At 40.3% G+C, this 16,483-nt stretch overlaps 1 protein-coding gene and 1 long non-coding RNA gene across 7 annotated transcripts in view; one reads left to right on the forward strand and one right to left on the reverse strand.

The window, feature by feature from the left end:
* Positions 1-2,386: 2,386 nt before the first annotated feature.
* LOC121817600 (uncharacterized) lies at positions 2,387-6,366 on the reverse strand. Its single transcript, XR_006057601.2, has 2 exons — positions 6,190-6,366; positions 2,387-4,920 (listed from the first exon to the last, which is right to left on the reverse strand). It is a non-coding gene; the product is annotated as an uncharacterized LOC121817600 (long non-coding RNA).
* AS3MT (arsenite methyltransferase) overlaps positions 5,977-16,483 on the forward strand; it is a 28,114-nt gene continuing 17,607 nt past the window's right edge. For 5 of the 6 annotated variants that reach the window (XR_009598131.1, XM_027960513.3, XM_027960512.2 and 2 more), the window contains exons 1-10: positions 5,977-6,051; positions 6,246-6,286; positions 6,532-6,659; positions 7,578-7,728; positions 8,234-8,370; positions 9,071-9,140; positions 11,731-11,812; positions 13,104-13,235; positions 13,563-13,705; positions 15,488-15,622. Coding sequence is in view for 5 of the 6 variants with exons in the window: in XM_027960513.3 (XP_027816314.1) it covers position 6,051; positions 6,246-6,286; positions 6,532-6,659; positions 7,578-7,728; positions 8,234-8,370; positions 9,071-9,140; positions 11,731-11,812; positions 13,104-13,235; positions 13,563-13,705; positions 15,488-15,622 (1,020 nt within the window). In the remaining variant the exon portion in view is untranslated. The remainder of the gene's footprint in view (positions 6,052-6,245; positions 6,287-6,531; positions 6,660-7,577; positions 7,729-8,233; positions 8,371-9,070; positions 9,141-11,730; positions 11,813-13,103; positions 13,236-13,562; positions 13,706-15,487; positions 15,623-16,483) is intronic. The other variant, XM_060405168.1, reaches the window with a different exon arrangement.

Genomic DNA, 16,483 nt, shown 5'->3' on the forward strand with positions numbered 1-16,483 from the left:
GTCTGAATGTCTATGCTTTGTTTGAATTTAAAATGGGACTCCAACCTGGTTTAGCTCTGTTTTTAATTCACTAAAGTATTGGGAGAAAGCTGACATAAGAAAATCGTGTTTTTACTGAAAGAAGAAAAGCAAATGTGAATCCAGTTTAATTCATATTCTCTATCATCAAGTTGACTAATGTTAGATTATATATATATTCCTCATTTTATATATATGCACATTAACTTAAAGTAAAAAATAGGTATGAAGGAATTCAGTTATGTATTCATTCTATAAACACTTATTACAATTATTAAATGGAAACAGGCTCAATTTACCTTAAAAAGAATGGTTGCAAACTTACATCAATTGTCATATTATGAGTAAAACATCTGAAATATTATCTGAGCATGTTACTATCAGTTTCTATTTAGCATTTCACTGGAAGCCACACCTGGTGCAGAAATTAAAATTAAATGTAACTATTAGCAATGAAGAGACAAAATTGTTGTCATATAGTAGAATTATCTTCTTAGAAAATCCAAGGACTGATTTTTTTTTTTAAGTCACCAGTTTAGAAAACAAAACAAAGTTTAACCATCCAAATATACACAAAGCAAAGAAATATTTAAGATGAAAAAAATTAACATATGCTGGAACAAATATTAAAGAAGCAGTAATTGCTTAGGCTTCCCAGGTGGCTCAAGTGGTAAAGAATCTGCCTGCCAATGCAGGAGACGCAGGTTGGATCCCTGGATGGGGAAGATCACCTGGTGGAGGAAATAGCACTTATTCCCATATTCTTGCCTGGGAAATCCCATGGACAGAGGAGGCAGGCAGGTTATAGTCCATGGGGTCTCAAAGAGCGGGACACAACTTAGCGACTGAACACATACACGCTATTGTTTATGTTGTATCTGATAAAATAAATTTTACAACTTAATTTTCACAATTAAAATTAAAGATGAAATTTACATTAAATAATGAAACCCTAGTTTTTTGTTGTTGTTCAGTCACTCAGTCATGTTGGACTCTTTGTGACCCCATGGACTTCAGCACACCAGGTTTCCCTGTCCTTCACCATCTCCCATCTTGCTCAAACTCATGTCCATTGAGTCAGTGATGTCATGCAACCATCTCTGACTCTGCCATCCCCTTCTCCTCCTGCCTTCAATCTTTCCCAGCATCAGAGTCTTTTCTAATGAATCAGCTCTCTGCATCAGGTGGCCAAAGTATTGGAGCTTCAGCATCAATCCTTCTAGTGAATATTCAGGATTGATTTCCTTTAGGATTGACTGGTTTGATCTCCTTGCAGTCCAAGGCACTCTCAAGAGTCTTCTCCAACAAAGAACATAATGCCAAAATACATGAAAGAAAAGTAGGCAAATATGAGAATAGGCAGAAATATATACATAATTTAATAGCTTGTTTCTTATAGAAATAGGCAGATTATGTAGAATTAAATGGTGATCAACCATATGGAGACAAAAGATATTTCTTTAAAATAACATCTGGGTTATAGAGGATATGTTGGAGGATAATTTCAAAATAATGAAAATTCAAATTTTATGCAAGTGAATTTATGTGGTGACACCCCAGCAGTACTATAAAAGAAAAAAAGTCATATTTTAAAGTCATACCGACTCAATGGACATGAGTTTGAACAAATTCCGGGAGAAAGTGAAGGACAGGGAAGGCCTCTATATTAGGGATAAAGTAGAAATAAATGTTTCCCCCCCTCCCCAACCCAAGGGGTTTGTGGTTAGAATTTAGAAAGAGAGCAAAAGAAATCAAAGTAGAATAAGAAAACCAAGCATGTGTTACAAAAGTTAGAAAAATATATGAAACCATTAATTAGTTCTTAAAGATTAAACTGGTTAAATGTCAGCTCAATCATAAAAGTATAAATTAGTAAATTTGTAATTGAACAGGAGATATATAAGTCAGTTAGATTTGAAAAGAATTATCAGTTTGATTCTGTATAGACTAAGGTATGGGTTTTCCAGTAGTCATGTGTGGATGTGAGAGTTGGACCATAAAGAAGGCTGAACACCAAAGAATTGATGCTTTCTAATTGCAGTGCTGGAGAAGACTCTTGAGACGCCCTTGGAATGCAAGGAGATCTAACCAGTCAATCCTAAAGGAAATCAACCCTCAGCTGAAGCTCCAGTACTTTGGCCACCTGATGCAAAAAGCTGATTCATTGGAAAAAACCCTGATGCTGGAAATGATTGAGGGCAGGAGGAAAAGGGACAAAGAGGATGAGATGGTTGGATAGCCTCACCAACTCAATGGACATGAGTTTGAGCAAACTCTGGGAGAAAGTGAAGGACAGGGAAGCCTGGTGCATTGCAGTCCATGGGGTTGCAAAGAGTCAGACACAACTTAGTGACTGAACAACAACAAATCAGTTTGATGCTGAAAATTTAATTATTAGTATCAACATGTCTGGTTCATTAGAAAGACATAGTATTATAAAACCGACATTTAAAAAAGAGTATGTCCCATCTGGTTATGAGAAATAATCCATAACTTGTCAAAAATAACCAGTTAAAATGACATCTGTTTGTAATGGCTATCCTGAGACTTTTCCAGAGTATCAAAGAACAAATCATTTCCGTATGCTCCCAAAGTATAGAAAATGATAGCAAGATACCCAGTTCCTTTGCTGAAGTAAATGTAATTTTCATAAAAAAAATAAATTGAGATAACAGGTATTTAGGAGATACTTATTTATGAATATAGATGCAAAAATCCTAATAAAATCTCTGAAAAATCAAATAGAGAAATATTTAGAAGAGTTGCCAAAATAATTCCAGAATTACAAAGTTGATATAACAGCTGCAAAATACATTAGATTACTAGGAAACAATAAAAATTATACATCACTGTAATAAGCACCAAAAGGGGGTTAGAAAAAATTCAACTTCTAATTAAAAAAACTCTCTAAAAGTATGTTTTAGAGGAAAGTATCATAGGACTCCAGAATATTATAGCTGTATGGGGCCTCACAAGTGATTAAATTCTGGCCCCATGTTTAACAGATGAAAACACATAGGCAGGGAGATGAAGTGACTTATCCAAAGTCTCTGAGCTTGGTAGTCTTGACTGCTAGTCTAGCTTGCTAATATCTGTTACTTTTCTTTTAAATTGAGACAAGGGTATGTGTGTGTGCTCAATAGTGGCTCTTTGTGGCTCCATTGACTGTAGCCCCTCAGACTCCTTTGTCCATGGAATTTTCCAGCAAGAATACTGGAGTGGGTTGCTGTTTCCTCCTCCAGGGGATCTTCTCGATCTGGGGATTGAACCCATGTTTCTTGTATCTCCTGCACTGGCAGGTGGATTCTTTACCACTGCACCACCTGGGAAGCCCCAGAAACAAGGATGCTTCCTATCTTTTCTAGTATTTAGCATCATACAAAGGAAAGATTTTTGAAACTGAATCGTAACCCATTTACCCCTGCTGCTTCATCTCTGGTAGGTAAACAGCCAGTTGGTATTTCTATTAATAGCTTCTGTTTAACTGCTCCTAATGTTTGGAGAATCTTTTACTTGGGGGTGCTGGCCATTTTGGAAGCTCTACTGGAAAGATGGCTCTGTGTATTGAACCAAAATCTGCCTTTCTGGACCATGCTGGAATTGTCAGACCAATAACCTACAAGGTTAGATGTGTGGAGTTCTACACAAGGCCATCCTTGGAGGTAAAGAAAGAAAACGTGAAAATATCTGTGTATGTTTATGTTTTATTTTTAAAAGAGAAGATTAGGGACTTTCCTGGTGGTCCAGTGGCTAGGGCTCTGTGCTCCCAGTGTCGGGAGCCTGGGTTCGATCCCTGGTCAGGGAGCTGGATCCCACATGTAGCAACTGAAAGGGTCCTGCACAGCACAAGAAGGAGCCACATGCTGCAACTGGGATCCAGCTTGGCCAAATAAATAAATAAGTATTAAAAAAGAAAATCAGCCTTTGCTAATATTTTCAATATGGCTTGATTTGAAAGCACGTGTACCATTCAGCAGGAGTGATGGCGGCAGTGGTGGTGGTGGTGTAGTCACTAAGTCATGTCCGACTCTTACGGCCCCATGGACTGTAGCCTGCCAGGCTCCTCTGTCCACGGCATTCTCTAGGTAAGAATACCGGAGTGGGCTGCCATTTCCTCCTCCAAGGAGTGATACTAAAAACAAAAAAAAACCTGTGACTGAGGCCCTGACCAATCAGGATGAGTGATGTTCACAAGCCATCTGGTCCAAAACCAGCCCTGCACACTAGATACTTGAGGGAAAACTGGGAATAACGCAGTGTAAGTTGATGGTGGTTTGTTTAATTGTAGCATATCTGTGTGTGGTTAAGTGGATTTAAGCCTTATCAAATGGTTCTTGTGAATAACCGCAAATTGAAGATAATATAATAAAACAAGCACAAGTGAACAAGTAGAAAATGATAAATTTCTTTCCTTAACCTCCTACTCATCTGTCCTTTCAAGATAAAGTTACCATTTTAACAATGAGTGAGAAAGTGACTACTTTTCTAAACGAACTCATTTTAAATGGAGAGTTCAGTTCAGTTTAGTCTCTCAGTCGTATCTGACTCTGTGAAGCCATAGACTGCAGCACCCCAGGCTTCCCTGTCCATCACCAACTCCCGGAGCTTGCTCAAACTCATGTCCATCGAGTCAGTGATGCCATCCAACCATCTCATCCTCTGTCGTCCCCTTCTCCTCCTGCCTTCAATCTTTCCCAGTATCAGGGTCTTTTCAAATGAGTCAGCTCTTTGCATCAGGTGGCCAAAGGATTGGAGTTTCAGCTTCAGCATCAGTCCTTCCAGTGAATATTCAGGGTTGATTTCCTTTAGGATTGACTGGTTTGATCTCCTTGCAGTCCAAGGACTTGCAGTCCAATATTCAGGAGTGTTTTCACCATTAAATGATTGCCAAAAACCAGGTATCTATAAAAATTTAATTTAAAAAAAAACTTATTTTTACATACTTAATAGTTAGAAATATTCTGGCCTATAAGAATATTCCAACAAGGATCATTTCCATGGGTTTAGTTTGTTAAAAATACAAAAATACAACTTCCTCTTAATATTTAAAAACTAACTGACATCTGGGAAAATTGTTATTATCAGATGGGATTGAAAAGTAAGTAAAATTTGGTAAATTTTCTGTTCAGATATCCTTTTAATTGAAACCCCATATCTCCTTACTATCCTAATGAATAGGAATTCTTGTTGTTACCACAAAATAAAATGTATTAGTGGAGGAAAAACTAAATTAAAAAAAAATTTCTGCAAGATGAGATGACAATACCTAGACAACAAGTGAATTGACCAAAAAATACTAGAGGTTAAAAATGAACCTAGCAAAGTTGCTTCCCTACATACCATTCAGTGTAGACTGTGAACAACTACATAATGTATGAGTCTATCGCTGTGACATTCTGGGAAAGTTGGGAGAACAGATGGATGGTGGTTTAGAAGCTGGAGGTGGAGAGATTTACTATACAAAGAGGAACGAAGAAACTTTTGGGTGAGAGAGTCTCGATTATAGTGATGTGTACCTTGTTAGAAGTCACAAAACTGTGAACTTTATTAAAAAAGGTGAATTTTACTGAATGTAAATTATATCTCAATACACTTGACTTTAAAAACTAGATTGAGAAAAGGTGATTTCATTCCCTAAAGAGGCAAAAATCAATGTATGTATGGATGTTAATATGAGCGTTATAAAATGAAAATTACAGTCGATCAATAAAGGAAGATACTAATTAACAGTAATAGCCTTTTCCTGGTTGGAAAGACCGAAAGCCAAGCTGACATTAGGCCCAGGAGGGCCAGAGCAGCTCATGGGGACACGTGGTCCCTCCTACCACACAGGTGGGTGCCTGCCGCGGGGGCGGGGGCGGGGGCGGGGGCGGGGGCGGGGGCGGGGGCGGGGGCGGGGGCGGGGCGGGGGCGGGGGCGGGGGCGGGGGCGGGGGATCAGGCCTGCTTGTCTGGGGGTGGGGCCTCGGGAGCGCTGGGCTTTGAGAGAGGTCTGCGGGTACTCAAGTCCTGGAGTCCGGAGAAGGTGGAGATAGTGAGTGTGGTCCTTCTCCTCTCCGCCCGCCCCTAGAGCAGGCCCTGTGCCCGAAACTCTGCTCCCTCCACCTCCCACTGTCGCCACCACCAGGGAGCTCCGGCTCTAGGCCACCCCTCTGCCCCGGGGCTCCCCCACCTCCACGCTGGGCTCAGCGCCCTGGCTTTTCAGCTGCCTTTTCTCCCTTCCGGCAGTGGCGACCCCGCGCGACGCTGAGATCCGGAAGGACGTGCAGGTGCCAGTGGTTGCGGTGGAGCATCGGCTGAGTGGGGACTTTAGGCCTTTGGAAGCCCGGCCTGGCCCGCCAGGATTCCTGGGGTGGGGGCAGGGCCACTTCCGGGCTTGGAGCTTTACAGGGAGCAAAGGCCGGCCAGGCCTCAGTGGGTTGGAGTGGGGTTGTTGGGGTGCAGGGGGCCTTACCCCAATGGACACCAGCTCTTCTTTCCCCACCCCTCACCCCACCTTTGGCCCCTGGGTCAGACCTACTATGGGCAGGTGCTGAAGAAATCAGCAGACCTCCAGACCAATGCCTGTGTCACTGCAGCCAGGCCGGTCCCCCAGCATATCCGGGAAGCCCTGCAGAATGTACACGAGGAAGTATCCTTGAGGTAAAGTGCTCTGTGCTGCCTCCATGAAGACCCCAGACAGCAGCTTTCTCAGAAGACAGTGATGCCAGGTCACTAGAGTTAACCCGCCTCCTCCAGTCCATGGGGCTTGCCTTGTGTGTCATAAAATTGGTAAAGCACCCACTGATTATCTTACTGCTCTGTTGAAGAACATCCAGTGACACCCCCTCACCTCCCAGCTCCAAACACTGCCCCCTGCCCCCCGACCCCCCCAGTGCAGAACCCTTTACTCACAGGATACATTCACACTCCTTTGACCTGACATTCCAACCTGTTCAGTTTGGCCCTACCTTCCTAACCAGTCTTGGCTCCCTCTGATGCCTTGGACTACTCTAGGCTGACCTTTCCTTTCCTCTTACCATCAATGCAGCCAAGATGATTTCTGCCTGTGCGGCATGCTGTTATCACTCTGGAATGCTTTCTGAATCCCGCCTGTCCAACACCTCCCTGATGTCCTACCTACTTTGTGAAGCTGTTTTCAGTCCTTGAGCACTGCTTCCCCAGACCACACTGTTTTTCAGTAAATCATAGAAAATGTTTTCTGTGTTTGTGTTTTACCTCCCTCATTAAATACACTTGTCTTACCTTTCTTCTTCAGTAATGAGTTTGTCCTGGACCTGCATTAGATGTTCAGTTAGTGCCTAACAAATATTTTACTTGGTTTATTTGTTACTACCTGGAACAGTGCCCATCAGTTCAGTGGTAACAAAGCAGTGATAGTCAGCCTTCATGGAGCTTCCAGTATATTGGGGAAGACTAAACACCAAAAGAGAAATTGAATGAGTGATGGAAGGAAAGGAGGGAGGGAAGGAGGAAGGATTTATAAGATTTAGTGGTTCCATGTCTTCTAGTTTCTAGATGGAAAATAATAGACACTTGCATATATTTTCTATTTTCCAGGTATTATGGCTGTGGTCTGGTCATCCCTGAGTGTCTGGAAAACTGCTGGATTTTGGACCTGGGTAGTGGCAGTGGCAGAGATTGCTATGCTCTTAGTCAGCTGGTTGGTGAGAAGGGACATGTCACTGGAATAGACATGACAGAAGGTCAGGTGAGGCAGTTTCAGGGATAAGGAGGAACAAATTCTGAAAAGCAGTCTTTTAGAGATGAAGTTGTTTCCTTGTTACGTGTCAAGGATAATTTAAGAAAGATGCTAAATGCAATGCTCATTTCTGCCATTATTGCTTCCCGACTCAGAAGCTGAGAACTTTGAGGTTTAGGGGCCTCTCTGGGAGAAGGGAGTCAGAGGTTTGATCTGATATATGAGTCTCATGATGTCTGGATGGAGTTTGATCTTTTCCTTCTTTCTATCATTTATCCTGAAGGATTTTCTTGAATGAAGAGTTTATTCAAATAAAACCCATGTATCAAACAGGGGGTTTATGCTTCATTGAATTGTCCTATGTTGTAGTAAATTCTCCTTGCCCAGATGAACCTTGTTTACTTACCTAAAATAGTCTGGGGGGAGTATATTCCATTAGTAATAGGAAATTTTAGGAGAATATTAGTGCATTCAAAAATGTTGATTATCAAATCTATTTTTTTCCTTCCTGTAGGTGGAAGTAGCTAACAAGTACATTGAATATCACATGGAAAAATATGGGTTCCAGGCACCCAATGTGACTTTTATTCATGGCTACATAGAAAAGTTGGAAGAGGCTGGAATCAAGAATGAGAGTTATGATATTGTTATGTAGGTCTGCATCCTTACTGTTGTGAATATAGCCCATTTATGATTGAACACACAAACATCACCACTTTTTGTTGAATGGATTCTCATTTAGGGGCTTAAAGTAAACTTAGGCTGGCTTAACAAAAGGATGGAGCTAGCCTGAAGCACTTGTAGTCCACCAGCCACCTAACATACTAGCCTAAGAGAGAACATATTTTAAGCTGAACTGTGGTTTATGAATGCGCCCAAAAGACCAGCAAGACTCCTGAGTCTGCTTGTATAATATACATTGATCTGTTATTTTTAGTATGATTTTCATTGCAAATGATAACATTCTGTGCTTCTGTTTTCCCTCCGAGTTGTCAAATCATGCCCAAGTGACAGCCTTAATAAAGCTGCCTCTGTGGAACTCAACCTATTTACACGTGGTGTAAGAAATGCCTTGTGCAGTAGGCGTCTGGTCCCAGATCATTTTGCTGAATGGCCACCATCATGCCTCAGAATATTTTCTGCACACTCAAACTTGCTAACAGTTTATTGAGATTCTAAACACTCTATCTCCCTTATCTTGGGACAAAGTTGAGTGTGGGAAAGAGGAGGAAGGTGGGAAAAATGGTATAGCTTTGAGAAAATGGTGGGAACCACCTTTAGGGACTAAAAGGATTCGAGGGTGTCTTAGTGGTCTGAAGGTGTGCTTGACATTCTCTCTGTTCTTTTTTAGCTCCAATTGTGTCATTAACCTTGTACCTGATAAACGGCAAGTGCTGCAGGAGGTATATCGAGTGTTAAAGGTGAGAAGAGGGAGACAGGCTGTCTTTGAACATCAGTGAGAACATGTGGAATCTGTCCTGTCCTTGTCCCCTTGAGCTGAGAGCTCCAACTCTTAATTTATCCATTAAATTAGAAAGAGTGGCAGAAAGAGGGGGTGACTAGAATACCTGAGATATGAATTTGTTTCCGTCTCAGGTTGCAAAAGGTGATAAATCTGAGAGTCACGATTGTGATTGAATATGTTAAAATTTGCTTTTTTGACTGTTTTTCCTCCTGCTTGCTGCTGTAGAGGAGCCTAGAATAGCATCTGCAGAGCTGCGGGACCCTTTGGACTGACTCCTACAGTTATTTTGAATGTGCTCTCCTAGCATGGACAGTGTTTCTCAGTGCTCCTTATTTTGTACCCATCAGTATTCCATTCTCTTTGGGAAGTTACAGAAGGTGAATCTTTTACACTAACTACTCTCTTAAAGGGAAACTTGCAGGCCCTCCACACCCTCTGTATGTATCATGAGATGTATCTCTTCATGATAGAAGATTCTGAGATTCTTGGTTTATATTACTGTTGCAGAGATCAAGGGCTTTTGTTTGCAATTCAGGAGACCCAGGTTTAAACGATCTCTGGGTTGGGAAGATCCCCTGGAAAAGGGAATGGATACCCAATTCAGTATTCTTGCCTGGAGAATTCCATAGACGGAGGAGTCTGGCAGGCTACAGTCCATGGGGTTGAAAAGAGTTGGACACTATGCAGAAATGATTTAACAGTGTCTTAATTAGTATGCCATTATATAGACCAGTTCATTAGTTTCACCAGGGTGTACTTGTAGAAGGTAGAGACATTACTGTAGAATCTAGACCTCCATTCTCTTGAAATTAGCTAAATAAAATCTTAAAATTCCTGACAACTCATATGCCTGAAATTTTAAGGACGTTTAAAAAGATAATGTGTTATTACAAAAATAAATAACAGTGTTGCAAAAGTTATATAATTTTTAAGGAAGGAGACTTAATGAGTACTGTTTACTTCTGTTCTGTGAAAGCCTGGTCTGCTTTGCTTCAGATTGATTAAGTTTGTAAAGTTATTTTATTAGCTATTGGCTGACCAGTCCCAAAGAAAGGCAATGCCAAAGAATGCTCAAACTACTACACAATTGCACTCATCTCACACGCTAGTAAAGTAATGCTCAAAATTCTCCAAGCCAGGCTTCAGCAACATATGAACTGTGAACTTCCAGATGTTCAAGCTGGTTTTAGAAAAGGCAGAGGAACCAGAGATCAAATTGCCAGCATCTGCTGGATCATGGAAAAAACAAGAGAGTTCCAGAAAAACATCTATTTCTGCTTTATTGACTATGCCAAAGCCTTTGACTGTGTAGATCACAATAAACTGGAAAATTCTTCAAGAGATGGGAATACCAGATCACCTGACTTGCCCCTTGAGAAACCTATATACAGGTCAGGAAGCAACAGTTAGAACTGGACATGGAACAACACACTGGTTCCAAATAGGAAAAGGAGTACGTCAAGGCTGTATATTGTCCCCCTGCTTATTTAACTTCTATTCAGAGTACATCATGAGAAACGCTGGGCTGGAAGAAGCACAAGCTGGAATCAAGATTGCTGGGAGAAATATCAATAACCTCAGATATGCAGATGATACCACCCTTATGGCAGAAAGTAAGAGGAACTAAAAGGCCTCGATGAAAGTGAAAGAAGAGAGTGAAAAAGTTGGCTTGCTCAACATTCAGAAAACAAAGATCATGGCATCTGGTCCCATCACTTCATGGGAAATAGATGGGAAACAGTGGAAACAGTGTCAGACTTTATTTTTTGGGGCTCCAAAGTCACTGCAGATTGTGATTGCAGCCATGAAATTAAAAGATACTTACTCCTTGGAAGAAAAGTTATGACCAACCTAGATAGCATATTGAAAAGCAGAGACATTTGCCAACAAAGGTCCATTTAGTCAAGGCTATGGTTTTTCCTGTGGTCATGTATGGATGTGAGAGTTGGACTGTGAAGAAGGCTGAGTGCCAAAGAATTGATGGTTTTGAACTGTGGTGTTGGAGAAGACTCTTGAGAATCCCATAGACTGCGAGGAGGTCCAACCAGTCCATCCGAAAGGAGATCAGTCCTGGGTGTTCCTTGGAAGGACTGATGCTAAAGCTGAAACTCCAGTACTTTGGCCACCTCATGTGAAGAGTTGACTCATTGGAAAAGACCCTGATGCTGGGAGGGATTGGGGGCAGGAGGAGAAGGGGACGACAGAGGATGAAATGGTTGGATGGCATCACTGACTCAGTGGACATGAGTTTGGGTGAACTCCGGGAGTTGGTGATGGACAGGGAGGCCTGGTGTGCTGCGATTCATGGGGTCGCAGAGAGTCTGACAGGACTGAGCTACTGAACTGACTGAGGCACTGAAAAAAATTCTTGGCAGTTGGCTATTGACTGTAACTAGAGAGGAAGCAAGTAGTTATTTGTTCAAAAAGGGTCAACTCAGGAACTTCTGTTGTTTTTGTAAAACTTGATTTTGTCCCCTCATGCCTTTCTTTGCTATCAGGGACTAATGTAATCTTTAACCTTGTTTGGATTAATTCTGCTGTTTCAGCATGGTGGGGAGCTATATTTCAGTGACGTCTATGCTAGCCTTGAATTGCCAGAAGAAATCAGGACACACAAAGTTTTATGGGGTAGGTATTTGTGTTTTGTTTTGTTTTGAGGCAGATACTCGTTCAAGTACAGCATTCCATCCTGCTGATGTCCAGGGTGAGGCTTTGTGATGTGGGAACGCATGGCATTAGGTAGCAGGCTTAGGTTCTTTTCCTCCTCTGACACTCAACTCTGATAAGACCTTGGGCAATTTAATTACTCTCTTTGACTCATGACTTCCTAACTATTAAATGTAGGTAGTAATTCAGTCTGCCTCATAGGGCTGCCATGAAGATTGAATGGGATAATGTGTGTGAAAAATTCTTTTAAAAGCTCTAGTGTGGAAATGACGCCAGTTGCTCCAGAGATGGTATGTCCTTAATTCCCTGTATTTTCATCATTATTCTCTTGTTGATCCCTTGAGTGTTATTTTCATGGAGTTTCTGGACATTGAGGAGATAAATGGCATGTGTTTGGTCAGTCTGGCTATGAAATCAAAAGTTCTTTTAAAATAAATTATGTTCACTTTTTTCTTATTATACAGTAAGAAATAGATATTGTTGGGACTTCCCTGGAAATCCAGTGGTTAAGACTCTGTGCTGTCAATGCAGTGGGTGCAGGGTTGATCCCCTATCAGGGAACTGAGATCCCAAAAGCTGAGTGGCGTGGCCAAAAAAAAAAAAAGTTGGAAAATACAAAAAGAAAAAATTACTACTAAACATGTAACTCTTTAATAGTTTAGTATATACACTTTTAGGTTTGCTTTTTTCCCTGTGGGTGAGTATAAAAATATTGGGAATATATTGCATATAGACTTTAGTATTCCAATTTTGTTTAGCCTATTTCCTAAGCCTAAAATTTTAAAAAATATTTAAAGGTATATCATACAATTTTACAGCTGAACCATATTTTATTTGGCCATTTCTTTCTTGGTAATGATTTAGGTTGTTTCTAATTTGTTGATGTAATGAACTTGAAAACTAGAAATGCCTTATGAACATTAATAGTAATTACTGTTCTAGTAGCAGATTGTTATAAGGTTAATCTGGAACTAAGAGGCAGTTTTGTAATTTTTCTTGTATTTTTTTACTCACATAACATAGTGCTTTTCAGAATGTGACCTAATATATGCATGAATATTATGATTGATAGAACCATTAGCTAGCATATCCAGCCTTGACCTTGATTTTCTAGACCTTGGAGGACTCTCAGGTCCTTCTATTTTTCTAGGATCTGTGTTCTAAGTAATACCATAGCCTAATCAATTATACCAGAAGAATAACTTTCTAATATCTAGTTGTATTGGTTGATCTGTGATTTTTCTTTTTTTAGGTGAGTGCCTGGGTGGTGCTTTGTACTGGAAGGACCTTTCTATCCTTGCCAAAAAAATTGGGTTCTGCCCTCCACGTTTGGTCACTGCCAATTTCATTACAGTTCAAAACAAGGAGCTAGAAAACATGATTGGTAAGAAACAGTAGCAGGCACTGTTGTAACTCCACCCTGAATGGTTCAGATTTGGTGATTAGCAAGTATCTCCTCAGTGAGTCTCACTGAAGGACACTGTGTCATCTGGAAATCTCCATCTTATCTCCCCTTTAATGGCAGCTTCCCAAAGTTTGGTGTTTAATAAAGCCCTTTGAAGTTATTCAGTAAATAGAGTCATTTGCCCAGAAAGGTGATTGACAGCATGAAAGCAGATACCATCTTTGTAATATTTAAGTCTTCATCTATTGAGCAGACTAGTAACCACTGCAGTGCTGGAGACAAACCATGAGTGTATTCTGTTTTTAGGCGACTGCCGTTTTGTTTCTGCAACATTTCGTCTCTTCAAACTCCCTAAGACAGGACCAACCCAAAAATGCCAAGTTATTTACAATGGAGGAATCACAGGACACGAAAAAGAACTAATATTTGATGCAAATTTCACATTTAAGGTAACTAAAGATTTCCATGACTTCCAGCATTCTTCCTCTTCTTTTGCTCCACAAACCTTTTCTTAATCTTGCATTGCTTCTCACTTTTCTGGTCTTGGTATATGTGCATGTGTCTGTGTGTCTGTCTATATACACACAAACACACATGCATACTTGTGGGCTTCCCTGGTGACTCAGATGTAAGAATCTGCCTGCGATGTAGGAGGCCCAGGTTTGTGAGAAACGTCATTCATACATCAGAGTAATGGCATTATAAAGATGAGAAACTGTGAGAGTACTGAGCAACAATATTTCAGTTGTTTAATTATACTTCAGGATTAAGGACTTGTTAGTGTTTAATGATGACACTGATATTTTTAATATTTTTAGAGTAGGCTTTGTTTTCTCAAAACAGGTAAGTACAGGCTTTGGAACTAGATAGCTGGTTTCAAATTCTAGCTATGTTATTTATTTATTACTTGAATAAACTTGAATATGCCTCCAAAATTGTTTGAGAAACTGTTTGCTCCGCTGTTAAAGTAGGGATAATAATATTACTATGTGGCAGATTTTCTATAAAGATTAGCAATAATGTAGTAAAACATTGGTACTGGGAACTCAGTAAATAGAAGATACAGTCATTATTTGTTTCAAATGTGGAAGAACTTAACTGTTTCCCTACTCTGATGTTTTGGTCTAGATAGCATTTTCAGATTTCTTAAATACTCCTGGTGCTACAGAGCCATTAATGCTTTTTCACTGATATACTGCCACTTGCCTGCTCAGTAGAGTTGCAGAATCAGTAAAATCATCACTCTGGTCTAGTGGCTTTCAAAAAAACACATTTCTAATGGCAGAATTATTTTTTATTGAGACATAGTTGGCACATAACACTATATTAACTTTAGGTATAAAACATAGTGATTTAATATTTGTATATATTGCAGAATGATCATCCAGTAAGTATATAGTTAATGGCCGTTACCATACGTAATTATACATTTTTTTTTCTTATGATGAGAAATTTTGGGATCTTTCTCAGCTACTCTCAGATATATAAAACAGTATCATTAACTACAGTCACTATGCTATACATTACAGCCTCATGAGTTATTTATTTTATAACTGTGAGTTTGTATCTTTTGACCCCCATCAGCCAATCTGCCTACCCTCTACCTGCCCCCAGAATTTTTTTTTTCAGCAAAAGCAGGCAGATTCTTTACCAACTGAGTTATCAGGGAAGCCCACAGTTTTATTTAAAAGACCAATATTTAACTATGTGTAGGTCCTTGCCTTATGTAACCCCAGTATCTGAAGGGATACAAGCAGAATTTATTGGACAGGAGCAGAAATTGGACAGCTCAGAATCTCCTGTGTTAACTCCTGGTTCCCAAGGCATGGACCCTTTATGCACCTCCCAGGCACATTGGAACTCAAGGAAATACACCATAAAAGCCATTAGTCCAAAGACCTCATTTTAGCAACAAATAAGGTGAAACTTGGAGAGCAATGGTTTTCTACATTTGCTTCTGAGCAGAAACTAGACACTGGAGCGATGAGTGTCTTTTTTTTTATGTTGCCACCAAAGGAAAACTGATAATGACACTGGTCAGTTCCATGGAGAAATAAGCGTGAAGCTACTAGCAGCAGGGTCTGAACATGAGAAAATACTATGTCAAAAGGTATAGTCTTTTATCTTGAGATACTACTCGATAGTAGTAGATAGAAGAACCCTTCAGGGTGTTTTTCTTCTATTCAGATGAAAGTGGCATCTCTAAGAACGTCTTTCATGCTTCCCTTCAGAAAGATGAAGCTGTTGAAGTAGATGAAGAAACAGTGGCTATCTTGAAGAATTCACGATTTGCCCAAGGTTTTCTGATCGGGCCAGATGGAGAGAAGTTGCCAACATGTGGAGCCTATACTGCTTTAGAAGTAAAGGTTAGCTTGGCTTTTAATTCCCTAACCTCAAACAGAGAACCATTTAAAAAATTGTTATGATCACCACAGACTGCTAAAGAAACAAATCATTATTCTTTTAGGTCACCATCATAACGTATTTCTAGGATTTTTGTACCTATAAAATGATCTAACTTCATAACTTCATTTTTCTAGTGCTGACTTGGTACTTCCATCAGTGGACTTTAAAGCATCCATGAACCCCTTAAAAGTGTATGTGTATTTTCTTGGGAAAGAGTCTGTTACTTTCATCAGGTTTCCAAAGAGGTACAGATACAAAAAAGATTAAGAGCTACCTTGGGGAAAATTCTGCAAAGTATACGTATATACATACACCTTTTAATGTGGCCTTCTGTGGTGGCTCAGCGGTAAAGAATCCACTGCCCATGCAGGAGATGTAAGAGACGTGGGTTCTATCCCTGGGTCAGGAAGATCCCCTGGAGAAGGAAATGGCAACCCACTCCAGTATTCTTGCCTGGGGAATCCCACCGACAGAGGAGCCTGGAGGGCTACAGTCCATGAGGTCGCAAGGAATTGGACACAGCTTAGTGACAAAACAGCAACAACAGACCTTTTTATATGAATAGTCAGAAAGATGGTACCAGCCTACATGCCTACCTGCAATGTATGAGAATACCTTTCCCCTGTATTCTTACTAATATGGTTATTACTTCTTTTTAAAAAAGATGATGGTTGGATGGCATCATCGACTCAATGGACATGAGTTTAAGCAAACTCCAGGAGATAGTGAAGGACAGGGAAGCCTGCCATGCTACAGTTCATGAGGTCACAAGGAGTCAGACATGACTGAGTGACTGAACAACAACTTTAAGAAAAAATCTT

The sequence above is a fragment of the Ovis aries genome, chromosome 22 (genome assembly GCF_016772045.2).
Source record: "Ovis aries strain OAR_USU_Benz2616 breed Rambouillet chromosome 22, ARS-UI_Ramb_v3.0, whole genome shotgun sequence".
Taxonomy (NCBI): domain Eukaryota; kingdom Metazoa; phylum Chordata; class Mammalia; order Artiodactyla; family Bovidae; genus Ovis; species Ovis aries.